The sequence below is a fragment of the Macaca fascicularis genome, chromosome 3 (assembly GCF_037993035.2).
Source record: "Macaca fascicularis isolate 582-1 chromosome 3, T2T-MFA8v1.1".
NCBI lineage: Eukaryota > Metazoa > Chordata > Mammalia > Primates > Cercopithecidae > Macaca > Macaca fascicularis.
Genome location: NC_088377.1, coordinates 176,640,029 through 176,667,989, shown reverse-complemented (window position 1 = coordinate 176,667,989; position 27,961 = coordinate 176,640,029). Strand labels below are relative to the sequence as shown.

At 39.8% G+C, this 27,961-nt stretch overlaps 3 protein-coding genes across 72 annotated transcripts in view; 1 reads left to right on the top strand and 2 right to left on the bottom strand.

Annotated features, from left to right (window-relative positions):
• Window positions 1–812, bottom strand: part of AGBL3 (AGBL carboxypeptidase 3) — a 136,709-nt gene extending 135,897 nt beyond the window's left edge. For 10 of the 23 annotated variants that reach the window (XR_012432899.1, XR_012432895.1, XR_012432897.1 and 7 more), the window contains exon 1: window positions 372–812. The gene's annotated coding sequence lies outside the window, so the exon portion shown is untranslated. The remainder of the gene's footprint in view (window positions 1–371) is intronic. The other 13 variants (XR_012432896.1, XR_012432893.1, XM_065542590.2 and 10 more) reach the window with 5 other exon arrangements.
• Window positions 7–27,961, top strand: LOC135970253 (uncharacterized). The gene is made up of 4 exons (XM_074036530.1): window positions 7–29; window positions 344–1,219; window positions 3,470–3,534; window positions 27,683–27,961. The coding sequence occupies exons 1-2, from the start codon at window positions 7–9 to the stop codon at window positions 1,056–1,058; spliced, it is 738 nt and encodes a 245-aa protein (XP_073892631.1). The 3' UTR covers window positions 1,059–1,219; window positions 3,470–3,534; window positions 27,683–27,961.
• Window positions 11,249–27,961, bottom strand: part of CALD1 (caldesmon 1) — a 236,492-nt gene continuing 219,779 nt past the window's right edge. For 14 of the 48 annotated variants that reach the window (XR_010585850.1, XR_012432882.1, XR_012432887.1 and 11 more), the window contains 7 exons: window positions 25,225–25,268; window positions 25,047–25,128; window positions 21,808–21,945; window positions 21,290–21,385; window positions 18,968–19,082; window positions 16,522–16,602; window positions 11,249–13,565 (listed from right to left, as the gene is read on the bottom strand). Coding sequence is in view for 28 of the 48 variants with exons in the window: in XM_074036017.1 (XP_073892118.1) it covers window positions 13,560–13,565; window positions 16,522–16,602; window positions 21,290–21,385; window positions 21,808–21,945; window positions 25,047–25,128; window positions 25,225–25,268 (447 nt within the window). In the remaining 20 variants the exon portion in view is untranslated. Of the gene's footprint in view, window positions 13,566–16,521; window positions 16,603–18,967; window positions 19,083–21,289; window positions 21,386–21,807; window positions 21,946–22,781; window positions 23,082–25,046; window positions 25,129–25,224; window positions 25,269–27,961 lie in introns of those variants that run through there. The other 34 variants (XM_074036017.1, XM_074036021.1, XM_015447273.3 and 31 more) reach the window with 5 other exon arrangements.

The window sequence follows — 27,961 nt, the reverse complement described above, 5'->3', positions numbered from 1 at the left end:
TCGGTAATGACCACTACCATTCTATGGAAGTATCTTCCCATGTGGTTAATACTAAGACCAGGGAATAATCGAAATTTCTTGTCAAGTTCCCATCGTTCTTGAGAGACCAAAGGACTCGACAATTGCAAATCTATTGGTTTATGCCCCTCTCTACAGAAAGCGTGTTTTGCAGCGTGGACTACATAATAAGTTAAGTCCAAGCTCTATGGCAAATCACTGCCAATGCCACGGAGCCGATTGTCTCATAGATGACACCTTCAGTCCTAAGAAACTGAAGTTTTTGCCTGGGCATCACAACTCCACATTTGGAAAACCCGACTGGCGTAAATTCCACTCCTTACAGGTGCACACGGGGCACACGAAGTGCTGACCTGCTGTGGATACAGCTCTGGCCTCAGGGGAAGTCCCTTATTCACCGGCGCTCCGCGGGTGTCTTCCACCACTGCGGAGGAGGGCAGGTGCGGGCGCGTCCACGTTCAGCCGCGTCCCGACAGTACCAAGGGGTTTTTGGCGGGAGCCAGGATGAGGCCACAACTCTAGGCGGCCGAGTTCCTTCCCGCACTCACTCCTGGCCACCAGGGTGTGGTGAGGCGCTCATTTTCCGGGGCGTGTTCGCTTCCCGCAGGGGGCGCCCCGCCTTCCTTCTGCCTACCTCACCGTCCCGTTGGGGCCGGCACCTAGATCCTGGCCGAGTCCTCTGGTCAGGCCAGTCGTCGCTTCCGTGCGGGGACAATATCTTGGGATCTAGCGGAGAACCCAGGGTCCAGCCGCTAGAAGGAATGCCACTACTGGAGATCCGCAGCCCCAGCCACGCCCCCAACTCTCGTCACCAGGCAACGGGTCCGCCCTCGCGAGACTTTGAGCAGTCCTCGGAGATCACCTACAACCAGTGCGGAGGAAAGGAGCCTGCGCAGGTTTTGGCCCCAGGAAGTCGGAGCCCAGAGCATGCTGGGAACTTGGGGTGGGCAGCAGGGCGGTCAGAGAGGGTGTCTGGGAGGCGTTGGGGTCTGTTGGAAGAATTTAGGAGCGTGGAAGGCCAGACAGCTAATAATTCCTAGTCGAAGTCTGCACTTCGACTATTGCCTTAGAGGAGGCATGCTGGTTAGGACTGCGCTTTGGAGCCCACTTGATTTTTAACGGTGTGACAATGGACAAATTACCTGAACTTCTTGGGTACAGTACTTGAAACTACTCCTTGGAGATGTTAGAATATTAAAAAGTACGTTCGTCTTGATTTTTATACAGACTGAGTTCCATTCTACACAGTTGTGTGATTAATTCTCTTTATTCAATTCGGAAAATGAGGCGTTTCTCCTTAAATACTAAATGGAGAGTCATAGATGAACTAGGGTGAATTCTCAAAAATTATCAGCTCAGAGATTCTTTATAGCAATCGTCAGCTAGCATGTTTAACACTGTTTTCCTGATCTCTGCAAATCACTATATGTAGTCTCATTTAATTAACAGACGTTATTCATGAACATCCCATATTGATTTTTTCCCTCATTTTTAGCTCTGCTGGGTAATGTAATCTATTTGGAACAGTTTTCCAAGTACAGCTGAAAAAAAAGTCTAGATTTTGGTGATATAAGAATGTAAATAAACACTTTTCACAAAGCATTATATGCCATGAGATTCGTGATAATGTAGAAATGGAGATAATGAATGGCAGCAAATTTGAAAGTAGAATAAAGGGCAAAGCACTATGGCTTAAGCATGGAAATGGGTTAATATAATTTCTTTGTATTTTGTAAGTTTCTGAAAATAGGTGTTTTGAGGTCAGCAGTTTAAAAGTCTGAACCTTCCAGATTAGACCTTGGACAGAGAATATTAATAGAGTATATCTTAGATCAACCTCTTGAAAAGTCACTCTTATAGTTGAACCTTGTTTTAGCCATACATAAGTCACTAAAAGTGACATGCACAGAGAAATCTTTATATATGTAATCTGTTTTTCTGTTGGGTTTTAGTCATGGCTGTAAGCCATAGGATGTCAGCTGCACAAGGTAAAACTGAGAAGTGATCTAACCAGGTTATACAAGAAATTAATGGCAGAGCTGAGAGACTTAAGTTTCATGATTTTTAGTCCAAATAGTTATATTATCACATATCAAGTAATCCCTGGGAAGAAAAATGGTCTTAGTGCATAATTTTAAAACTTTAGGTTTTTTTTTTTTTTTTTTTTTTTGAGACAGAATCTCACTTTTTCTGTTGCCCAGGCTGGAGTGCTGTGGTGCGATCTCAGCTCATTGCAACCTCCGCCTTTGGGGTTCAGGTGATTCTCATGCCTCCCGACTAGCTGGGACTACAGGCACACACCACCACTAATTTTTGCATTTTTTAGTAGAGGTGTGGTTTCACCATGTTGGCCAGGCTGGTCTCGAATTCCTGGTGTCAAGTGATCTGCCTACCTCAGCCTCCCAAAGTACTGGGATTACAGGCATGAGTCACCATGCCTGGCCAAAATCTTAGGAATTTGGCAAAACTTTGAAAATGATATTCATTCATTATTTTATTAACAATTTTTTTTTCTTTTTAAAGACAGCTCTGTCACCCAGGTTGGAGTGTAGTGGCACAATCATAGCTCACTGCAGGCTCAAACTATTGGTCCCAAGGGATCCTCATGCCTTGGTGTAACACATTTACAGGATGGTTGCTGCCTACTAGGGACAGTTCACTACTGCAAGGAAAAAAACCAGACATTTATTGTGGAGGTTACATTCTGGTGGGAGTAAACAAACCAATGATGATAATAAAAATGATATCACTCAGACGATAACAGCTATGAAGAGAAATCAAGTAGGGGGAAAAAAGAGAATAGGGGGTGTTGGGGGTGGGGGGCCTTGCCAGGGTTGCTCTTTTAGATGGAATGGCCAGGGAAGGCCTCTCTGGCCAGGGAGTATTTGAGCAGAGGGATGAACCACAGGATGTCTTATGGGGAGACTCTGCCAGGCAGGGTAAGCAGCAAGTACATAGACTGAGAAGTCTGTGTTATGAACTGCAGTTGAGCCTTGAACAACTTGGGGGTTAGGGGTATCATCCTCTACATAGCTGAAAATCTGCATGTAACTGTTGACCCCCCAGAAACTTAACTACTGAGAGCCTACTGTTGACTGGAACTCTTACTGATGACATAAACAGTCGATTAGCACATATTTTGTATGTTATATGTATTACATATTGTATTCTTACAATAAAGTAAGATGAAATGTTATTAAGAAAGTTATAAGGAAGAGAGTATATTTACTATTCATTAAATGTAAGTCATCATAATGGTCTTCATCCTTGTCTTCACATTGAGTAGGCTGAGGAAGAGGAAGAGGAGGGGTTATTAACATTTTTTTTTCTTTTTAAAGACAGCTCTGTCACCCAGGTTAGAGTGTAATGGAGTTGCTGTCTCAAGGGTGGCAGAGGTGGAAGAAAATCCCTGTATACTTGGACTCATATAGTTCAAACTTGTGTTTTTCAGGGATCAGCTGTATACTAGGCAGTACTATTTAGCCGAAGCTTAGCTGGAATCAGTATCATTTTAAGGTAAGAGACTTCACAGGGATTTTTTACTTGCCCAAGTAAAATTGAAATGGTTTGCTTAAGCATCCACTTTTTTTTTTTTTTTAACTCTTCCTTTTTAACTTACTCTCCTATTCAAGACAGTAATATGTACTGGAAATGATATCATTTGTCTTTAAGTTCATGTGGAAGTAAGGCCTAGAATAAACTTCTACCAAGGACTTTGTCTGAATTTTTGTTCCCCTTCCTTGTGATCTCACCAAAGAAGGTTACTGGACATGCTCCTTCTATTGCCAGCTTCTGCCTTTTGGGAAGGCAGCTTTACCCTTGTGGCAACTTTTTCTCCCCCTTTTTTTTTTTTGAGTTTGATCTAAGACTGCAGTCTAAAAGGCAGTATAATAAAAAATAGAGTAAGAAAAGAGGAAAAGACAACCAAAACTCTTTAAGTGCCAACTGTGCCAAAAAGCACAATTACTTGTGTGGGAATCGGGAAGAAAGTTCGTTTTAGCAGGATGGCCAAAGGTAAGTTGTGTTAAGAGTATAATTTTGTGTAGCTATATCATTTGGATCAGAATCAAAATAGAGTCATGAAAGAAAACTCTGACAAACAGAGCTGGAGAAGGCCATGAAAGAAGAGTCTTCACATTTGTGTGCTTGATAATGAAAAAGACTCCGTAACAACCACAACCTTACACGAGGGCCATCACCACCTTACAGAAAAGATACTTCTACAAGGACAGCTGCTCAGCAACTGCCTGGCTAACCTCAGACTGGCATCACTCTTGTTATTGATCTTTGTGGCTAAGGATAATCATTTTAAAAGCCAGTATGTAATCTTCCTCTTATTTTCTTTTAAAAATCTTTATCTTCCTTTACCTCCCTGACTATACACATAGTTTACTGTGACATGCATATTCCGATTTGCAATGTTCCATTCCCAAATAAACGTCTTTTAGAGAGCCTGTCTCTGTTATTTAGGTTGACAATTGAGAGAGGCTTAAATGAATATATGAAGTGACTACGGCAATCAGTTACTTATGACATCATAGAACTCAGTAGTCTATGATCTTAGAGGTCTTGTAATTCGACTGAGGAAGCCATAGGAGGGCCTGGGAAGCCTGGGATAGTCTAGTAATTATCTTGGCCTTCTTCATACTATCTGGGTCTAGGATGACCTAGTACAGGGCCAAACCTCTTAAACTGTTTCCAAGCTCAGATCTTGAGACCTGTCTCAGCCAGTCAACTAACCAACACTCAGCTCAAGCGTCATTCACTTGATGGTGTCTTTTCTAGTTACTCTGTCATCGGCAGAATTAATTGTCTGTATTTGGGGGCTACGGTGAAGCTATCATTGCCCTTAGTATTTGGAAATGAGTTAGTAAGAATGCCCCCTGCCTGCTCAACCGATAATAGATAGGATAAATCATCTCAAAAGAGAACGAATAGTTTCCCAGACTCTGAGTGAAATCTCATGGCAAAAAACATGAAATTGTCTTTTCCTCCCGCCAAAATCTGCCCTAACTGTGTGCAATGGTGAAATTCCCTTTCCAGCTCAGGGCATGTTGGCTAGAGTTGGTAACTTTTCAGTTACTAAAACAGTATCATTTTGATATTTGAGATTTGCTTCTGGTATTTGGCATTCGATTTGGCATTAAGAAGTTCATTTTTTAAAATTATACTTTAAGTTTTAGGGTACATGTGCACAACGTGCAGGTTTGTTACACATGTATACATGTGCCATGTTGGTGTGCTGCACCCATTAACTCATCATTTACAATAGGTATTTTTCTTAATGCCATCCCTCCCCTCTCCCACCACCTCCCGATAGACCCCAGTGTTTGATGTTCCTCCCCCAGTGGTCCAAGTGTTCTCATTGTTCAGTTCCCACCTATGAGTGAGAACATGCAGTGTTTGGTTTTCTGTCCTTGCGATAGTTTGCTCAGAATAATGGTTTCCAGCTTCATCCGTGTCCCTACAAAGGACATGAACTCATTCTTTTTTATGGCTGCATAGTATTCCATGGTGTACATGTGCCACATTTTCTTAATCCAGTCTATCATTGATGGACATTTGGGTTGATTCCAAGTCTTTGCTATTGTGAATATTGCTGCAATAAACATACGTGTGCATGTGTTTTTATAGTAGCATGATTTATAACCCTTGGGTATATACCCAGTAAGAGGACGGCTGGGTCAAATGTTATTTCTAGTTCTAGATCCTTGAGGAATCGCCACACTTTCTTCCACAATGGTTGAACTAGTTTACAGTCCCACCAACTGTGTAAAGTGTTCCTTTTTCTCCACATCCTCTCCAACACCTGTTGTTTCTTGACTTTTTAATGATCGCTATACTAACAGGTGTGAGATGGTATCTCATTGTGGTTTTGATTTGCATTTCTCTGATGACCAGTGATAATGAGCATTTTTTTCATGTGTCTGTTGTCTGCATAAATGTCTTCTTTTGAGAAATGTCTGTTCATATCCTTCACCCACTTTTTGATGGGGTTGATTTTTTCATATAAATTTAAGTTCTTTGTAGATTCTGGATATTAGCCCTTTGTCAGATGGGTAGATGGCAACAATTTTCTCCTGTTCCATAGGTTGCCTGTTCACTCTGATGGTGGTTTGTTTTTTTTTTTTTTTTTTTTTTTTTTTTTTGCTCTGCAGAGGCTCTTTAGATCCCATTTGTCTAGTTTGGCTTTTGTTGCCATTGCTTTTGGTGTTTTAGTCATGAAGTCCTTGCTCATGCCTATGTCCTGAATGACTCAGGAGCCAACTGCCTTGGGTCAAATATTCTGCCATTTAGCCATATGACTGTGGGCAAGTTTTTAAATTCTCTTTGATTCAATTTGTTTACCTGTCAAGGGGGGACAGTACAGTAGTGCCTGTCTTGTAGGGTTGTGAGGATTGGGTGAGTAACATATAAGTTCTAAGCACTTACATGTTACATCAGGGAGCAGGTTAGAGCCACCATTCTCCTCAAGACATGGGGAAGTGGTTTTTAAAGTGTGGTCTGTGAGACCCTAGTTGAGAAACCCTAGTGAACTTGATAACTAATTTCTGTAATTTGAAAAAACCTCAAAGCACCCGTGTTACTAATGTTGGCAGGTGTGATGGTTAATACTGAATGTCAACTTGATTGGATTGATGGATACAAACTATTGATCCTGGGTGTATCTGTGAGGGTGTTGCTAAGAGAAATTAGCATTTGAGTCAGTGGTCTGGGAAAGGCAGACCCACCCTTAATATCTGGATGGGGACAATCTAATCAGCTGCCAGCATGGCGAAAATATAAGCAGGCAGAAAAATGTGAAAAGAGAGACTGGCCTAGACTCCCAGCCTACATCTTTCTTCCACGCTGGATGCTTCCTGCCCTCAAGCATCGGACTCCAAGTTCGTCAGTTTTGGAACTCAGACTGGCTCTCCTTGCTGCTCAGCCTGCAGATGGCCTATTGTGGGACCTTGTGATCATGTGAGTTAATACTTAAAAAACTCCCCTTTATAGATTTTATATAAACTATTCCATTAGTGTGTCCCTCTAGAGAACCCTGACTAATACAGCAGGAACTAGACATATACAAGATAGCATTTCATTATTCTAATAAAAGCATGTTAGAATGAAAGAGTGCTAGGTAAGGTTGAAAACTGGTTAAGAAACTAATCGTGTGTTCTGTAGGATTGTGGTACTTTTGCATAATTTTTGGTATATTCAGTAAGAGAAGATTGAATTAAGGTTCCTTATCTAGGTAGAAATGACCCATTGGGCCTTCCAAAATCTATTTTAATGAAACATTTTTTGAAAATCCTATTTCAAGATAGTAAAAGCCATCACTACTAAGAGCATGTCATGGCAAAACTCTGCTATTAAATCTGCATTGGAGGCCAGGTATGATGGCTCATGCCTGTAATCCCAGCACTTTGGGAAGCCGAGGTGGGCAGATCACTTGAGGTCAGGAGTTCAAGACCAGCCTGGCCAACATGGTGAAACCCCATCTCTACTAAAAATACGAAATTTAGCTGGGTGTGGTGGCACGTACCTGTAGTCCAAGCTACTCAGGAGGCTGAGGCAGAAGAATCACTTGAACCTGGGAGGCGGAGGTTGCAGTGCAGGGAGCTGAGATGGTGCCACTGCACTCCAGCCTGGGCAACAGAGCAAGGCTCCATCTCAAAACAACAACAACAACAACAACTGGCATTAGGGTGATGTAAGAAGCCAGTGTTCTTTATGGAGCTGAGATTCAGGGCTGAGTTGATACATGAACTATAAATTTAGTAATACAAAATGTCACAAAATTAACCTCTTATAACTCTAGAAACTTAACAGAAATTGACAGCAGCACATCTAGCAAAGTTTATAAACTGAGTTGCTTGTGAAATCATCTTATCGCTTACCAAGCACTGTTATGTGTAGTGGTACTGCGTACACTTCTGGGGGTATAAAAAACGTTCAGGCAAATATTTTTCTTCTTTGATTACCCCAGGCTGATGTATTCTCTCTTCCCTCTAAATGTTGACAAGTATATACTACATAATTCTTTGACAGTTATGTGCTAGAGCCTTGTGATACTTTATCTCTTAAATTCTTGAATTGTTACTCAGTATTTTGTAACTTTTCTCATCTTTACCATTGATCATTTATTTCCTTGCGAGAATACTAGAATTGTTCCACAGAGTGGAGCTAGGTGGCAACCTGTGTGAAGACCAGATAACTTTAAATTCACCTTAGTTTTAGGAGGCAGCTCTCTGAAGACCCAACCAAAGCTAGAAGTAGTTTACCTAGCCCTCATTCTTGGCAGTTAGCGGATTCTGACTTCTTTTCCTCTAGCCCAATTGTATTTCCAAAGATCTAGCTCAGCCTCTCAGCTGCCACTTGTAGATCAGCATATGCTCTGAGGCAGCAGCAGCCCCGGCATGAACAAGAAAGAAAAAGTCATATAGTACAGGTGGCGCATAGCTAGGATACTATTAAATACAAAGATATCAGTAATTACATTAAATATGAAAGGACTAAATATTCCTGTTGAAACTCAGAGATCACCAGATTGGATTAAAACCCAAACCATGTGATTATTGTTAAAGACACGTATCTAAGACTAAAGGATATAAATGAAATTTAAGGGATGGAAAAAATAATATGATGCAAGCCCTAGTCAAAAGAAAGCCACCATAGTAATTTTAAGAATAGAAAAAAATAACTTTAAGGCAAAAGTCTTTGCACAAATAGATGGTCACTTCATAGTGAACTTTAGCTAAAGATTTAGAATCATTATATCTTCCTAGTGAATTGAATATCTCACCTAAAAATAACCTTAAAATATGGAAAGCAAAATTAACAGAATTACAAGGAGAGATAGACAAATCCATAATCGTAGTGGGAGCTTTTTCACTTTCCTTTCTCAGTAACAGATAAGGAAAAAATCAGTAGGATATAGAATATTAGGACACAATTAATAGACTTGACATAAATAGACACTGTACTAAAATCAAGCCCTTGTTAGTTATCTGCTAATGCCAATGGAAGAACACAAATTTAGGATTGAGATCTTTTTTTCTTATCCATTCTTCCACTTGGAGCATACATACAAGCAAAGGTAGGAAAAAACCTTTAATACAGACCTGTTTTGACATCACAGAAGACACTAGTATGTTTTCAAGCTCTTATCCTGAATATACATATTGTAAAATTAATTTCCATTCACCTCTAATCTTACCAGTTTGGTATTGGTATTACAGATTGTATTCTTTACATTGCTTAATTTTGCAAATTGATTTTGATAACAACTATATTATTGTCTATACTTATCACACTTCTTGTTAGGACACAGAAATAAAAATACTATTTTTTTTATAGTAACTTAGTTAATTGTGTCAATCTTGTAGGCAGGATTGAGGGAACTGTTCAGGAGCTTCGAACTCACAGTTTAAAACCTTTATGAGAACTTCAGATTTCAGACCAATTAGTGCTACATAAATATGCAAAATTACCATGAAAAAATAACTTTGGATTCCCATGTAATCACCAGTGCCTTGCAAGTAGTAAGTATTCTACAAATGAATGGTTTATATTAAATGGGTGTTTCTATATAAGAGATACTACCTTTAAGAAAACAGTACTGCCCATCTTAGGAGCCAGAGGGCTGGTATGTGACAACGTTGGCAATGAGAAGGAGGATGGAGGGACAATCGATAGTTACTTTTTTTTGAGACAGGGTCTTACTTTGTCACCTAGGCTGGAGCACAGTGGTGCTATCAGGGCTCACTGTGGCCTCGACCTCCTGGGCGCAAGTGATCCTCCTGCCTCAGGCTCCCGAGTATCTGGGACTACAGGTGTGTGTCACCATGCCTGGCTTTTAAATTATTTTGTACAGAAAGGGGTCTTGCTATGTTGCCTGGGCTGGTCTTTGCGGGTGGCAAGCAACCCAGGTGCCAAGGCAAGAGATCGAGGGCATGAGCTGTTCCAGTATAATAAAATATATAAAATAAGAAGTTATATTAGACATAGATAATAGATATGATTCTATATGAATATCATTAATCATTAGTTTGTAGCAATTACTCTTTACTCCAATATTAGAATAATCCTTGCTCGACAATTATAACCTGGAAAAAACCAGGACATACAGAGATAGGAGTTGAGGAGACATAGTGAGAAGTGACCAGAAGACAGGAGTGCGAGCCTTCTGTTATTCCCGGGCAGGGCCACCAGAGGGCTCCTTGGTCTAGCGGTAACGCCAGCGTCTGGGGAGATGCCCGTTGCCAAGCAGACCGTGGTCTAGTGGTAGCGTCAGTGTCAAGGAAAAACATCCGCTACTTAGCAGACCGGGAAAGGGAGTCTGCCTTTCCCTGGAGGAGAATAGAGAAGACTCTACTCCTCCACCTCTTGTGGAGGGTCTGACATCAGTCAGGCCCGCCTGCAGTTATCCGGAGGCCTCACCCTCTCCCTGTGATGCTGTGCTTCAGTGGTCATGCTCCTAGTCCGCCTTCATGTTCCAATCTGTACACCTGGCTCTGCCTTTTAGATTACAGTAGCAAATAAGTGAAAGTTAAAAGTCTCCGATATGCAGAAATAATGGCGTAAGCTGTCTCTCTCTCCTTTCTTTCTCTCTGCCTCGGCTACCAGGCAGGGAAGGGCCCTCTGTCCAGTGGACACGTGACCCACGTGACCTTACCTATCATTGGAGATGGCTCACACTCCTTACCCTGCCCCTTTGTCTTGTGTCCGATAAATATCAGTGCAGCCTGGCATTCGGGGCCGCTACCCGTCTCCGCGTCTTGGTGGTAGTGGTCCCCCGGGCCCAGCTGTCTTTTTTTTTTTTTATCTCTTTGTCTTGTGTCTTTATTTCTACAATCTCTTGTCTCCACACACGGGGAGAAAAACCCACTGACCTTATGGGGCTGGACCCTACAGGTCTTGAACTCCCGGGCTCAAGCAATCCTCCTGCCTCCCAAAGTGCTGGGATTACAGGCGTGAGCCACTGTGCCCGGACGATAGTTTCTTTTAGGAAGGATTTGCAAAATTCCTCTTCAACCTTTTCCATACATGTTTGGTCAGTTGTCAACATAAGACCAATTTTCTGTATTTCGTTAGATAATTAAAAAATATGAAAATGCTTTTCTTCTTTAAAGAGTGAAACCAAGACTCAACCTGAAATATAGGTTTTACTGTGCCATAATCTTTATTACAATAGACACACCTCTCACTATCAATATTGTACATAAAAATAAGTGAGGCAAAGACATTTTGCAGGAAGGAATTCCATTTATTGTGGATGCATTTTCACAATATATGTTTATTGGAGCGATCAATTATCAGTGAAAAATATGAAGTGTTTATAAAGTTTTAGGAATGGCAGATTCACAGAACATGCTAGTCAGCTTGCAGTTTTACCTCATAAAGATAACAGAGAATTATAGTCAAACCAGTAAACAAGGAATTTACTTTTCAAAAGATTAAATCCAAACTGAACAAAATTCTACCCTAAAACCTAACTCCATCCAAATATTGGAATAAAAGTCAGCAGTGATACATTCTCTTCTGAACTTTAGATTTTCTAGAAAAATATATAACAGTGATCAGGAGAAGCTCTTGTACAAAAGTACAGCAAAGCAATGTTACCTCACCATAGGCCTTAATTCAAACTTTGATCCATTTCACTCCAATGATGGGAGTCAATGCTACCTGGGACATTTGTATTTGTAAATTCTGATTTAGCTTATTGTAAACTTGTGCCTACTCTGTCATGAGTGTTTGACTTCTGCATTCTTCATGGCTTTCCTTCCTTTGGCCTAGGTTTGCTAAAGCTAGAATATTCAACTGCTCTTTACAAACTTCTGAGGAAGATAGACTTTGTAACGCAGGGGTCACTTCTCATGCCAGCCCTGCCCTGGTTAGCTCTTCTGAAGGAATACTGCAGATAAGAAAATAGTTATTTGGGAGGCTTCCTCAGTGTGGTAGGAATTGAGACTAACACAATTTTGGTTAAGTCCACTGAGGTATGAGTTTATATAACTCCACTGTACATATCCAGCTATACCAGAACATTTTTGCCAAGACACTGGAGGGCTCTTTCATTATCTACTGTGAAGAATAAAGACTTAGAGGCTATAATAAGATCTGGATTGTGTGTGTAAAAATCATGAGTTAAAAAAGACTTGGGGGAGAAAGTAAAACTAGTAGAAGTTACATATAATTTTGAAATTTCACCACATTGTCAACTTACTACAAGTACCAATGACAAATAAATGTAGAAAAGTTTAATTTAAAGAAATGTTTCAGAGTATATAAAGATCAAAGTACTGTCATGACTCCTCAACACTGGATTTTGCTCACTTTACTTCTCTGTTTGCAGACATTTAGCCAAAGGTAGTCTTTGTGAGACTCATGGAATTTCAGTCTGTACAATATTGGCACTAAATTTCTTGTCTTTCAATTTTAGAAAAGGAAGAGACCTTATGACCTATTGTGAACTTCATTGTTTCTAATAAGTAGGCTTTGAGCTTGGTCGAGATGATAACATTAATAAAATTCACACTGGACTTCAAGAATGCATTTAATTATAAACTAAATACTATGTCTTTTAGAAAATTTCAACTCCTTGTGACACTTCTAATCTCTCTTCTTTTCAATACTTTCTTCTTATAGGTCATCAGGCATTGAAAACATATTGATACCTATCTGCCATGTTTCTATTGGCAAATATGAAATATTAATATAATATTGTGATTCTTTAATTTTTCAAAAGCTGTGATATTGGCTAGTTACAATGACATACTACTAAATATAATAGTCTAGCACATAAAAAAGCATTCTACCATTAGTGTGTTTGTATATGTGTATGCACATACATACATATATGAGTTATCTAAAATGTGGTTCAGGCTACTATCACTACCAAAGGAATCCACAAAACAACCAACCTAAAAAATCAGTACCACTGTCAGCTAACATAATAACGTAATTTAGATATGAATCATCAGCATGAAAAAAAGTAATACCTTAACAGTACATTTCCTTTTTTTTTTTTTTTTTTTTTTTTTAAGACAACCATTACTGCAGTATTTCAAATCTGAAATGGGTTACTTTCAAAAAGTGTTACAATTGCCTACTAAGATAATTTCTTCCATGCTTTATTATAAAGTGCAGAAACAACATGACTTCTGTATTTAAAAAAACAAAAACTACGGTTCATTTTTCTAGATACTGCACACATTCCGCAGGCAATTTTAAACTTGGATCTTCTGTTGACTTCAGATGTGGTTGGTATCACTGTTCAGACACAGAGTTACGATGATCAGTAGAAAAGTCTCTATTTCACAGCATGGGTTTCTTTAGAAACAGGCTCCTGTGCAAAGGCAGTACTTTTACCATGAACATCTCTAGACTGTGATTATTAAATATAGTGATAATATACATGGGTTTATTGGGATATTGAAAAATAAAAGAAAATGAACCCAATTTAGTAAATCAACATAAATACAAAACAGAGCAAATTTGCCCTCTACAACTGAGCTCGTCCCGCGTCTTGAGCTTGGGTTCTTTCTTGAACTGTCTCAAACCTGCCAAGAGAAGAGAAGTTGAAATTGACAGCTTGCAGTGTGAAACTGACAGCCTGCAGTGTTTCAGGCAGACAGTTTTTAGAGTCAGAAGAAAAAGGAATAAAAGTATGGCAGGAATAAATATTTATGAAAGGGAGGATTATTATTGGCATTCCATTCAAATATGATCTTTTATTTTACTTTTTTAATTTTTTTGAGACAGAATCTTGCTCTGTCACCCAGGCTGGAGTGCAGTGGTGTGATCTCAGCTCACTGCAACCTCTGCCTCCCAGGTTCAAGCAATTCTCCCATCTCAGCCTCCTGAGTAGCTGGGGATTACAGGCGTGCACCACCATGCCTGGCTAAGTTTTGTATTTTTGGTAAAGACGAGGTTTCCCATATGTTGGCCAGGCTAATCTTGAACTCCTGACCTCTAGTGATCTGCCTGCCTCAACCTCCCAAAGTGTTGGGATTACAGTTGTGAGCCACTGCGCCCAGCTGGATCTTCTTTTATTTTATCCTTCCTTCTGATTTTTTTCACTTCCCTCTTCCTGTCTTTCTCCTTTATGTTCTCTTTTCCTATCTTAACCTTTCGCCTTGCTCATAGCATTTAGAGTCAGGTAAGTTGCTTTGTTTTTTTCATTTTTAAACTCTACCATAAGAGCCAAAAATCTAGTGTGTATTCTAGAACAGGCACAAGCAACTGAATAGCTCAGTGAGGGCCACATCAATGTATGATGGTGAAGGAGGATGTTTATCTTTAGTTTTCTCCCATTTTTAATCTAGCAATCTCTATTTTCTCCCTCCTATTCTTATACCCCTACCCCACGAGACTTATCTCACCTGTAGTCCTATTCTTATACCATTCTCTCCCCCTCAGCTAGTTGCTAAAATTTTTTGCCAAGCTATTAAGAAATCTTAAAGTGTTGTGAATTCAAATTTTCAAGGGTGTTCATTGTATTCATTTCTAAGGAATGACTGAGTAACAAGAAATGAGTTTGACATTTTGGAGCAAAAGAGCTACCTAATCTGCTACCTCATAAACTCAGTTCTGCGTCTGGTGGTTATATTATTACTAGTGTAGAAAGAGGTTAGTGGCATGTGAAAACTCACACTGTCACCCTCCTACCTTGTACTGCCTACATAACTAGTGCTACATAACTCCAGGGAGTACCATTCATGTTTGTATGTGAGTGGTGGTCTCTGAGTCTGACCATTTCACATCATCTTTGTTCTACTTTCCAGAGTTCTGGCTAGGAGGAATGTTATCCAGAGATACTTCATTATACTGGTGACGATGGTCTATAGCGAGCTGACATCCCCTTTTCAGGGACTCATTCTGGGACTCATAAACACTGGGACTGCCATTCTGAGAGGTCAGATACCTCTCAGAGGTCTGAGAAGAGAACCTTCTGCTGTCAACGTTCCTCCCACGGTGGTGTATGGAGAATGTCTTCCTGGGAACCTTTCCATGGGTTTGTGCTACTTACACCGCATGGCTGACAAACCTGCAATGCGCTAATAGAATAGGCTAGAGTGGTCATAAAGGCTTAGGTCAACAAGTTCATTCTTTGTTTAAAAAATAACAAAAAAAAAGTTCTTTTCTCCCCTGCCACCAAGAGAAAATTATAGAAGGAATTGACAACTATACATTTTCTCCTCAATAGCATCCTAAAAGAAAGTACCATGTATAATGGTTAAAATGCAGGCTTAGATCAGACTGCTGGAGTATCAATGCAGGCTATGCTACTTATTCACTGTGTGACTTTGAGAAAGTTACTTCATCTTTCAGTGCCTCATTTTTCTCAGCTGCAAAATGAGAATGATACACTACTTACCTCACGTGGTGACTGGAGGATCAAATGAAATAATGGAGGGTAAGAAGGCAGAAGATTGTCTAGCATACAGTGGGGTGCTCACTTAGCGCTAGTAGTTTGCAATGTGATAATTACCAGCAGGTACTTTTCATATGTGTAGCAATGACTTAGAAAGGCTAGTGAATTTCAATGGAATAAAAGCGCAATACGTAGCTAATAGTGAAGGTGGGGTAACATGTTTAGGTAGCTGCACCAGAACTAAGAACATGTAGAAAGTAGGAAAGGGAAGGTAATTCTCTCACTGCAGTGAATTGTAGTGATTCTCTTGCTGCCTTTGATGCGCTCTTTAGTCCTGAGTTTGCTTAAGAAGTGCTTCTGTTTAAATCAGCCCATAAGCAGCCTGTTCTAACCTTGCTTATTGTCCGTCTCCAGTTTCTTCCTTTTTAATTTTCTTTTTATTGAAGAAGACTAGGTCTATTACTTGAAATGGGGAAAGGCTACAGTTGGGAGTTGAATGAGCTCATTGTACCACAAAGGGTCCCATTTGCAGTCTGAGCATCATTTAGATGTTCTTCAGAGCCTCCTTTCTGAAGAATGACCATATCCTTTGACCAGAAGACTAAAAGTAAGAGGAGCCCAGTCATTCTTAGCCATTCATTTTCATAGGGTATTAAATGGTTGCCTTACTCTTGAATATTATTTTAATTTTTTTGCCATAGCAACCCTGAGTCTTAGGCTGCTGGCAGTGGCAATATAATCTAAAATGGTTCCAGAAAGCAGTTTTGGAAACACTCAGGGAGACAGATGTTTTCCCCAAGTGATCTTTAAATGACTGTAGCACCAAGCTGGGACGTTGTAAGGAAACGTAGACCATAGTATCCCATACAGGCTTCTGCTGCCAACGTTCCTACCACTGTGATGTATTGAGAATGTCTTACTGAGAACCATTCCATGGATTTGGGCTGTTGATGTTGTATGACTGACAAACTTGCAATGCACTTTTCCTTTCACTGTGTTATGTACTGGTCTTTTAGACACTGATGAGTGTGCAGGCAAAGATCGGTAGGTCAGCGATATTTCTCATCTGACTCCAGGACATTATACTACAGCATACATCAGGAAAACAAACCTCCGAAATATTAGCCCTCCCAATGGATTACCTTAGTGGGGGAAGTGACCTTATCCACAGATTGCTTTTCCCAGAGGTTCCGCTTGCTGGATACATCTCCTGGTCTCAAGTCCTGATAAAGAGAAAGCAGAAAAACATCGATAGGTGGCCATTTATATTTTCCAGCCAGCTCTAAATAAATGGCCACATCTATTGTTTATTTGAATCAATTTGTTGCTTAATACACTTTACCCCAGTGATCTGAAATGGAATTGAAAGGACCATCAGCTGTTGTTTGATTTTTTTTTTTTTTTTTTGAGACAGAGTCTCACTCTGTCGCCCAGGCTGGAGTGCAGTGGCGTGATCTTGGCTCACTGCAACCTCCGTCTACTGGGTTTCAAGTGATTCTCCTGCCTCAGCCTCTTGAGTAGCTGGTATTACAGGTGTGTGCCACCATGCCTGGCTAATTTTTTTGTATTTTTACTAGAGATGGGGTTAGCTGTTGTTTGATTTTATATAGACCGTGACATGTCTTATGATATGAGAATGGGCTGCAACTATAGCCTCTGGGTCCTTGCCCTTTACCAAGGACTTACTGTTTATTGATCAGTAAAAGTGAAACAGGAGCATGTTTAAAATAATGTAGCCTCATTTTAAATTTCTGCACTCTTACAAGTGAACAGATCATAGGTTATTTAAAAATAACTAATTTGGGGTTTGATAAACATTTCCTGACTCACAGATGAACTCAATTAGTACTCACCTCTTTTCCCCCAGCCCTTACTACTTTAGTGCACACCAGCCTGACTGCCAACTGCCCACATGGCACTTCTCTGCCTAGGGACATTCTCTGGGTACAGATGCCTGTTTTGCCTGCCCAGGAGGCAGGCTGGAAAGTTCAGAGAGTTATTATAACATCTCCAGGAGCAGTCCTCAATGGCTGGCTGGGGAATGTTGGTGCAATATTATTTCTCAGGCTCACTCGCCTCAGCTTGGGTAACTCTGAAGTATGTGTTATCTGGTGGCTTCCAGGATTTCCTCCGTGGGATTAAGGTTTAACAGCCCATGTGGGGACTTGCTTAATAACACCTTCTTTGCGGGCTGCCTTCTCCCAACCTCACACCCTGTAGTGTTTTCTTCACCTCCATGTAAACAACTTGCTCTGGAATCACTATCTTGGGATCCGCTGCCGGGTAGCCCAAACAAAGTCACTTTTCTTTCTTCTTTTTGTTGTTTGAGACAGAGTCTTGCTCTGTCACTGAGGCTGGAGTGCAGTGGCATGATCTCGGCTCACTGCAACCTCTGACTCCTGGGTTCAAGCAATTCTCCTGCCTCAGCCTCCCGAGTAGCTGGGATTACAGGCACAAGCCACCATGCTCAGCTAATGTTTGTATTTTTAGTAGAGACAGGGTTTCACCATGTTAGCCAGGATGGTCTCGATCTCGTGACCTCATGATCTGCCCGCCTCAGCCTCTGAAAGTGCTAGGATTGTAGGCGTGAGCCACTGTGCCTGGCCACAAAGTCCCTTTTCTAGCAGCACCTCCCTCACCCTATATCATTTTGTGTCTCCTGAGGGGCAACTGGGTAATTCAGAAGTGGATCAGTAGAACCCCGCAAATATAAACATTCATCACAAATTGAACCCATGCGAGAAGATGACAGTTGATGACATGTGTAAGAACATGTGGAAATCTTGGGATGGAAACACTAAAATATGATCGATAACAGTTATATAGCTTAGAGTCTTTATTTACTACCTCATAATTAATTTCATTTGGATAAGGAACCAAATTTCTGTTTCAATTTACTTTTCTCCCAGCATTTGCTTATGTTAGTACTTGGCAAAAGGTAGTGTGTAGAAAATAAATGTGTTTTACTGAAATAGTAATGCTTATTTTGGCGAACCCTTTTCTCAGGAGGAAGGCAAAGCTAACAGCAATTGCATTTACCCATGGACACTGATCTAAATGGACATATTTCTGATAGATAGTATTGAGATTGTAATACCGAAAATGCATAGTTAAATGATACCATGTGAAGCATTTCAGATTTGCCTAAACCTTACTGAGTTTCTGGATTTCCTCTGTGGCATGAATTCCTGATATTCTATTAGAGAGTTACACCTATTTAACTTGGAGCCATTAAGCAACAAATCAGATTATTTTTGTAGAATTCCACTACATTTGCCAGCGTAGGTGGAAGTTGCCAAACTGTCTGGAAGACTGTTTTAAAATTTTGGAAACTATAATTAGGAACATGCTGAGGGAAGCTCTGGAAAGCAGCTATTATCGCTTTGTTTATTTGACTCACATGAGACAAATATTTTTCCTTCTCATGCATGTTCTCCTACCTAAGAAAATGGATTGCACTTCCCATAAATCCTGCCGATGAATCTTTCAAGATCACTTAAAGAGTTTAAAGAGTCCTTTTAAGAAAATATTAACATCCGAGTTATAAGTTGGCATTTTAAATCAAAGGGGAAATATAAATGGAATTACCTGACCAGACTACATTTTAGAGAAAGACCCACTCCGGAAGAAGAGGGAGAAATGAAGGCAGGAGAAGCAGGTTTCCAATCAACCAGAGACCAAAAAGTGAGGAACAGAAGATCAGCTGAGAAAGACATTGTTGGGTTTTTTTTTTTTTTAAACAAAAAGAAAGACAAATTAGCTTTTTAATTGCTGTGTAACATGTAGTTTAGACACAAAGAATAGACAAACCAGCTAAAACAGACATACTCAGAATTGAATTGCAGTTACAAAGTTACACTGAAATCTTATAAATTCTACCCATAAATAGCAAGGGACATCCCAGTAGCAATCTGGTGTATTTACAACATTGATTTCATAGAACTTTCTTCCATCTGGTTTTCATTCGGGAAGCCATGCCAGTCTCCAAAATCTAATGGGAAGAAGGATGTCACTAAAATCTATACTAACTGCCATGTTCTTCTTTCCTTTTCTTCTCCACCCTCTAGGGGGTGATCTAGCAAGTCACATACTAATAAGTAGGTAAAGCAGGCAATAATTTTGTAATTTCTCTGCAATACTTTTTTTTTTTTTTAGGAGGCTGTCAGTAACCCCAGAACATGGTGCATGTTTTGTTTTGTTTTGTTGTGGAAACGTGGATACAGTTATACCTATCATAATAATAACTGAATTTTATATTTTTAACCTCATTAGGATGTCATACAGATGATGGTAAACTTTTAAGTTTACAAGTTCAAGTGCCGATAAAAGAATAGGGGGCAAGTTCTGGATCAATGTTTTGAGTATAATCTGCTACAAAAATGAAAGATTGCAAATATCATAAATGTGCAAAAATTAGCATCTCCTCCAAATATTCCATACTTATCAAAGAGGGAAACATAGATCTTTCTCTCCTTACTTACTATCTTGAGAGTTCCTCAGTAGGTCCATTGACTGCCTTGGTTTTTGTATGTATATTTGGGGGAGAGGGTCCTTAAATTTCATTAGGTTTTAAAGGGGTTCATAATTCAAAAAGGGTTAATAATCACTGGTATGGAACCACAAAACTTATATACACTGCCATGGCTTCATTTTGTTTTTGAAAATAATTTCTACTCCTTATGTTACCAGAGATGCTTGGAAAACTTGAGGCACTAAAGAGCACATAACTTTTGGGTCTAGGCTCTTGCCTCAACTGTATCCTTTTATAAACCCCCATTCTTGTACCTATTGAGAAGGGGAGGAAAAGTTGCTTTTTTCAGTGTGTGAAGATTTTCTAATTGTAAATTGGGTTGACATTAGTTTATACCTCCTGTGAGCCTTTATGCAAAGAATCTCGGGGTGTATATTAATTAAATGGTTCAAAGAGTTGTGTCCAAGAAGGATTTGCAAACATTTCCATTTCTTCCTTTTTAAATTGGAAAGTGACAAAAGTCAGTGACTTTGGATATTATATATGGAGCCAACAAATGCAATTAAATGGCATGGAGCCAATGGATGCAATTAAATGCACAGAGGCCTAGGAATGGAAAGTTTTTCTTCTTCCTCTAGAATGTAGGATTATGACAGTGGACTCTCAGCTCCCTTGAGCACCAACAAAGCTATAAAACCAACTTAACAGCGAAAGCTCAGCAATATACAGTGGGGAGCTTGATACTTTTTCTTATTATAATGACAAATGCCAGGCAATTGTCATATACATTCAACGAAAAAGGTGAAAAGAAATGTATCTTTAGTAAGATAGCTGCACTTAATAAATTAAGAAAATTTTAAATTCTCAAAAACATCATTCATAACCAGTTTTTCTAGTTTCCAGTTTTATGACTTTCCTGAGGAGGTGTTGACAACACAATTAGACCAATTATTTCAACAACTACCCAATAACTGCATTTTTGTGCCAAGTTATAAAAACTAGGGAAATTGAAACATATGGGTTCCCAATAGGCAACATACATATTCTTTTGGGAATAAGTTTAGGGGTGCTCTTGACAAACAACTATCCAAAATGATTTGACCTTTCATTTTCAAACTTCTATCTAGAATCTATAGAATAGAAGCTAAACAAATAGACGAGTAAAGGGTCTAAATTCGAACTGCCTCAATATTCTAGCTGATTCCTTCTCTCAGTTAGGGTGTAGAGGTGATTATTTGGTTCCATTTTACCCTCTGAGTAACTGCGATGCAGCTTCTTAGAAGAGCTGTAAATCTGAACACTTTCCCGTTTGTTATTCATCCAGGAAAGCAAAGAACAGGAGCACTGCCATTCCTAGGTAAACAGAACAACTGCTTGTTTTCTTCCACTGATAGAAGCTGGGAGATCAAAGAAACTCAGAAAAACCTGAAGGTACTTACAGAAGGTTTGGGAGCAGGTGACTTGTTTCCATCTGGGGTTTTAGTTAGCCATTCATTGATGCGGCTAGAAACCCCTACCTTCAAGCCAGCAGTTTCCTACAAAGGGACAATCATCCAAAATATTAGAGAATGAAGTAAACTTTACCTGGGAAGGAATTTTCAAAGCAAATTCAAAATATCAGTAAGTATAATTTCACATAACCATAAACCTTAACACTTGATATTTACAGAATATGTCATCTGGTTTTCTTTCCCTTGTAACTCGCCCCACTCCAACTTCAAGGGTGGATGTTTCAGCTCAGGCACTTTATTTGGAGTATGATGGCCGAGGCTTAGTACATCATGCAACCTCAGGAACACACTCTCTCTGAGCTTGCTTTTGTGGTCATTGCAAAACAAAATGCAAATTGCACCTTCTTCGCTGCTTTTATTATTTACTAGTGTGATTCCCAAATCACAATCAACATGCAAAAAACATGTGCCCCTCTACACTTAAAAGACAAAAATCAGACGCTTACCTTATTTGGTGTGCCTGCTGCAGTGGGGGATGAAAACACATTCCCTTTCTCCCACATACTCTTGATATTGCGCACACCTTCAGCAGGAACAGGAAGATCCGAGGCTGCCGGCTTTGTAGGTTTTGAGCTTTTTGTTCCCTGAAATTTGTGAGTTATTTTTAGGATTGGTGCTGGGAAGTTTGTTCTCATAAAATTACAGGGAGTTTGTCTTCCTCAACATTATCATCTTAAAAATTCGTTGTGTAAACACCTTCACCAAAAATGAGAGTGATAATTTGTGTTGTAAAACTTTATCCTGATGACATATGTCCCTCAAAATAAACCATCACAGCTAGATCAGAGGATCTTTCAAAAATGAAATATGCTTTTTTTGGACACCATTTATTGTGAAATTGATATTCTACTTTGTTTCTTCAACAGATACTTTTTTTTTTTTTGAGACAGGGTCTTGGCTCTGTCACCCAGGCTGGAGTGCAGTGGCACAATCAAGGCTCACTACAGTCACAACCTCCAGGGCTCAAGTGATCCTCCCACTTCAGCTTCCCGAGTAGCTGGAACCATAGGCCTCTATTTTGTAGAGAAAAAAATGAAAAAATTAGCCAGGCATAGTCCCTATGTTGCCCACGCTGGTTTCAAATTCCTGGGCTCAAGGGATCCTCCTGCCTTGGCCTCCCAAAGTACTGTGACTACAGGCATGAGTCACCACACCTGGCCTCAACAATACTTCTTAAATGCCTACTGTATGAAGGGCACTTTGCTAGGCTCTGGGGATACAATGGTGCTCAAAACAAGACAGTTGGGAGGCTGAGGCAGGAGAATCGCTTGAACCTGGAATGCAGAGGTTGCAGTGAGCCGAGATCGCACCATTGCACTCCAGCTTGGGCAACAAGAGCGAAACTCCGTGTCAAAATAAATCAATAAATCAATAAAATACAAAAACCAACAAACAAACAAACAGAAAACAAGAAGACAGCTGCAGTGGGCTTATATTTTAATAGAAAGGAAAGATAGTAACTAGTTATACAAGTATTTATTTCACATTGTGCCAAGTGCTATGAAAAATAATGATGTGCCATAAAGCATGGCACACAATCAGGGGGCAGTACTTAGTTTGGGGGTGCAAAGAAGGTTACTCTGAGGAAGTGACATTTTAAACCAGATCTGACAGAAGACTTGAAAGTGGCGAAGTAAACAGGAGCAGCAAACTCCATTCCATGCAGAGGTAACAGCATGTGCAGAACTCCTGAGGCAGGAAAGTGCTGAAAGAGATACCCCTGCATGGGAAATATATTAGAAGGAGGAAAGAATGAATGTAAGTAAGAAAGAAGTGTATTCAAGACACTCTGCCAGCAGTAATGAAGGCCATACCCCAAATGGCTCGAGTTTCTCCTCCAGTCCTGCCCTGTGGCCTGTGCCTATGTTCAAGAAGGCACAGCCAGGATGAGTGGTACCATTATGAGGGGCCATGGCATAAAGAATGATCTCACTGGACTACGCAAAGTTTAAAGCTCCAGTCTTGTTTTCATTACACCTATTAGTGCTATGACCAACTCAATCACAGAAAATAAAGATCTGCAATCTGTTTTATATTTTAGTGGACATTTAGTCTTGTAAATCACATCTTTAGTGTTAGGACTTGACTATTCCTTTGATAAATCATCGGATGCCTCTCTTTCTTATTCCCTCATATCATCTGTAAACTATTATATGTGTATCTCCACTCTACAATATAAAGAAGAAGAAAAAATAAAATCAAACTGATCCAATTACTTCATAGCAGGTGCTCTGATGTGCAGGAGGCTAAAACCATTGACTAAAGTCTACACAAAGGAGAAAAAAGCAGGATCACATCTTGATCAATGACACCTTCCTTCTTGGCGCTTTGGTATTGGGAAATACACATTTCCAAATAGAATAAAACCCCCAGGTCAGTTGGGTGGGGGAAAAAAGGTGGAGTAGATAGACACATAAAACTGTGTCCTTCAAATATAAAACAATCAGTTTGAAATTGATGATGATTAAACTTGGGTTGGCTATCATCTTTATATTACATTATACTATTTTTATTTGATAATAAAAGGTTTTTATAAACAGAGGATTAAGTAAGATTGTGAGAGACCTATTCAAACCCCATATGGGAACATATTTTATAAGGAATTAGGGATATTGAAAATATACATGTGAATGTATAAAAAATATAGTTAAATACTGGCCGGGCACGGTGGCTCATGCCTGTAACCCCATCATTTTGGGAGGCTGAGGAGGGCATATCACCTGAGGTCAGGAGTTTGAGACCAGCCTGGCCAATATGGCAAAACTCTGTCTCTACTAAAAATACAAACAAACAAAAATTAGCTGGGCGTGGTCATGGGCACCTATAATGACAGCTACTCAGGAGCCTGAGGCAGGAGAATCGCTTGAATCCGGGAGGTGGAGGTTGCAGTGAGCCAAGATGGCGCCATTGTACTCCAGCCTGGGCAAAAAGAGTAAAACTCTGCCTCAAAAAACAAAAACAAAAACAAAAAAGAACAAAATACCAATAAACCCATTTGTTTAAAAAAAACCGTTTTCATTAAACAATATTCAGGCTGAAAGTAGAAAGTAATTTATTTAAAACTCTTCTAAAATTTATCTTTATTACCATATTTCTTAGAACTTAGAATTTCAAAGTGTAATAAATCATTTGGCTTTGGGACGTTTTCATTAAACAATATTCAGGCTGAAAGTAGAAAGTAATTTATTTAAAACTCCTCTAAAATTTATCTTTATTACTGTATTTCTTAGAACTTAGAATTTCAAAGTGTAATAAATCTAACACTATCGAGGGCCGGGTGTGATGGCTCACATTCGGCTTTGGGACGCCAAGGCGGGCGGATCACTTGAGGTCAGGAGTTCGAGACCAGCCTGGCCAACAGGGTAAAACTCTGTCTCTATTAAAAATACAAAAATTAGCCAAGTGTGGTGGTGGGCCCCTGTAATCCCAGCTACTTGGGAGGTTGAGGCAGAAGAATTGCTTGACCCTGGGAGGCGGAGGTTGCCGTGAGCCAAGTTTGCCACTGCACTCCAGCCTGGGCATCAGAGTGAGATTCCATCTCAAAAAAAAAAAAAAAAAAAAAAAAAAATTCTAACACTCCTAGGGCTATTGGACTTGATTATTGTCCTAAGTGTTTTTATGATCTTCTGTGTAGTCAGAATCTATTTCTGTTCAGCGGGATCATAACGCTGAGGACAATTCTCACCTCAATTGCACTGGTATACTGCTCCAGTCTGCTGTCAATCTTGGAGACTACTGCTGCTTGATGGGTCGATTTGACACCACTGCTAAAAAAGTAAACACATACATATAAAAATATGAGAGAGAATCTTCCCATACATATGCTAGCTGATTAGTTCAACTGAACCATCAACCATATTTACCTTTTCTGCACAGACTTATTCAAAAATTCTGCTCGCTCTTCTATCTAGGAATTGCAAAAGAAAATAAACCCAATTAATATTTCAAGCTTATAAGCAGTGTTTCTCAGCCCAGGCCAATATCATCCCTGAACCTGTTAAATAAACACCAAAGAGCATATAAGGGTATTTGAGTTACTGTGCATAGATCTGCTAGAAAGCAAAACTACATATAAGGTATTTGGTAGTGAGATTTGGGGGAATGAAGGTAGGATTGATACAGGATAGAGAAAATGTGTAAAAAAAAATATCAAGTTTTCAAGGCAAAATAAAGACCAGACAGAAATGGAATAAAAAATGCCTCTAAAACCATATAAATCAGTGGCAAAATAATTGAATTTTAAGACTAACATAATTGGTTGGGCACTGAGGCTCACACCTATAATCCTAGCACTTTGAGAGATCAAGGCAGGCAAATAACACTTGAGGTCAGGAGTTCAAGACCAGCCTGGTCAACAAGGGGAAACCCTATCTCTACTAAAAAATACAAAAATTAACTGGATGTGGTGGCATATGCCTGTAGCCCCAGCTACTTGAGAGGCTGAGATGGGAGAATTGCTTGAACCTGGGAGGGAGAGATTGCAGTTAGCCAAGACTGTGCCACTGCACTCCAGCCTGGGTGACAGAATGAGCATCTGTCTCAAACAAAACAACAACAAACTTAAATAATTTTTTCAAAAATACATACTGTTACCCTTTAGGATGTATTTATTAGAGACATACCATGCTATTTGAGTTAACAAAATTTTCCCACAATGTTTTAACTATGTATTTGGTATGTAACAGGATTGAATAACTAGAAAATGTGAACTAGTCCCTTATTGCTTAACCTGATTTCCTACCTTGACAAGGGTCAATGATCAAGCCTATTGTTGAACTTCATTAGCCGTGGAACGTAAAAGATGGGATGCAGGTAGAATGAGGATGGGGCACAGCTCATCTGTAATGGCTGAGGCTTCCCACAAAGCCCCTCTTAACCCAAGTGTGAAATTAGGAAACAAGCCCAGAGAAACAGGGGTGGACATAGAAAAAATCAGCAGTTCAGTAGTCTTTGATGAATTCTTTTTTTTTTTTAAAGCTAGGAACTTTTTGCTACAACCGAAGCTGCTAAATCAAACATTATATTTTACTGAAACTGTATCACTTAAATTTAGATGGTGGCCATAAGCAAATATTTGTTGAATCCATGCCACAGCCAACTCCAGACTAGAAATATCCTCTGCCACCCATGACTTATCAATACCATGAGCAAATACCTTCTTTGCTTATGACTGCATGTGCCAAAGCACAGGCACGCTGAAAAGTTTCATTTTGTTCCCTGTTCAGGACAGTCAAGAAATCTACTAGATTATAATTGCCCTAGGCTAGTATGTTTGAGTGGCCCCTTGTCTCAGTGAGTCTCGGTTAATATGAGAAATTACCATAGACTGGATGATTTAAAACAACAAGCATTTCTCACAGTTCCGAAGACTGGGAAGTCTAAGATTAGGTTGCCAGCATGGTTGGGGTCTGCTGAGAGCTCTCTTCATGGTTTGCAGATGGCCACCTTCCTGCTGTGTCCTCATATAGCACAGAATAGAAAGGGAGCAAGTAAGGTTCTGTGTCTCTTCTTAAAAGGGCACTAATCCCATTAAGGGGGCCTCCACCCTCATGACCTAATTGTTTTCCAAAAGTCCCACCTCCTAATACCATCTTATTGAAGGTTAGGATTTCAACATATGAATTTTGAGGGGATACACACAATTCTCCAAGATGTGAGGGGTTCTTTCTGACCCAGACTGGTCTGGGATTCATGAGCAATTAATAAGTATCACAGAGTTTTTCTTTTGAAAACATGCTTCCTCTCTAATATCAGTTGAATAGCACTTTTATAGATATTAGTAAGAGCATTTCATTCTTTCTGATGATTTCCTACAAAGACAAAAGCAAACTCTTACTTAAAAACCTTTATGCAAAAAAGTACTATAAGTAGTGCTGAATTTATGGGATATATAAAAAATCTATAAAGTAATCTTATTTTTCTGATTTTAATTATAAACTTAGAATTATATTTCTGTAGAAAAAATTCCAAGGTGAGTAAGGTGAAATAGTTTAGAACCATGCAATGCACTGGCACTTTTAATAAATATTACCCATCCGTCCATCCGTCTGTCCATCCATCCATCCATCCATCCATCCATCCATCCACCCACCCACCCACCCACCCACCCTGTCAGCCAATTAGCCAATATATTATATATTGAGTACCTTCTATATAAAATTGAATACTAATAAATAGAATAGTGCTATTGATCAAATTGTGTCCCCCTAAAAAGCATGTGTTGAGGCCCTAACCCCCGATGTGATTGTACTTGGAAATGGGGCCTCTAAGGAAGTAATTAAGGTTAAATGAGATCACAGCAGTGGAACTCTGATCCTACAGGATTATTATCACTACAAGAAGAGACACTACAGAGTGCACCCGCTCTCCTTCCACCATGTGAAGACACAGTCAGAAGGCAGCCATCTGCAAGCCATGAAGAGGGCTCTCATCAGAAACTGAATCTGCTCGCACCTTGATCTTGGACTTCCAGCCTCCAGGACTGTGAGAGATACATTTCTAGTGTTTAATACATCCAGTCTATGGTATTTTGTTATGGCAACCTGAGTAAACTAAGATAGACAAGGTCTTATGCTTTTTCTTTTTTGAGACAGAGTCTCA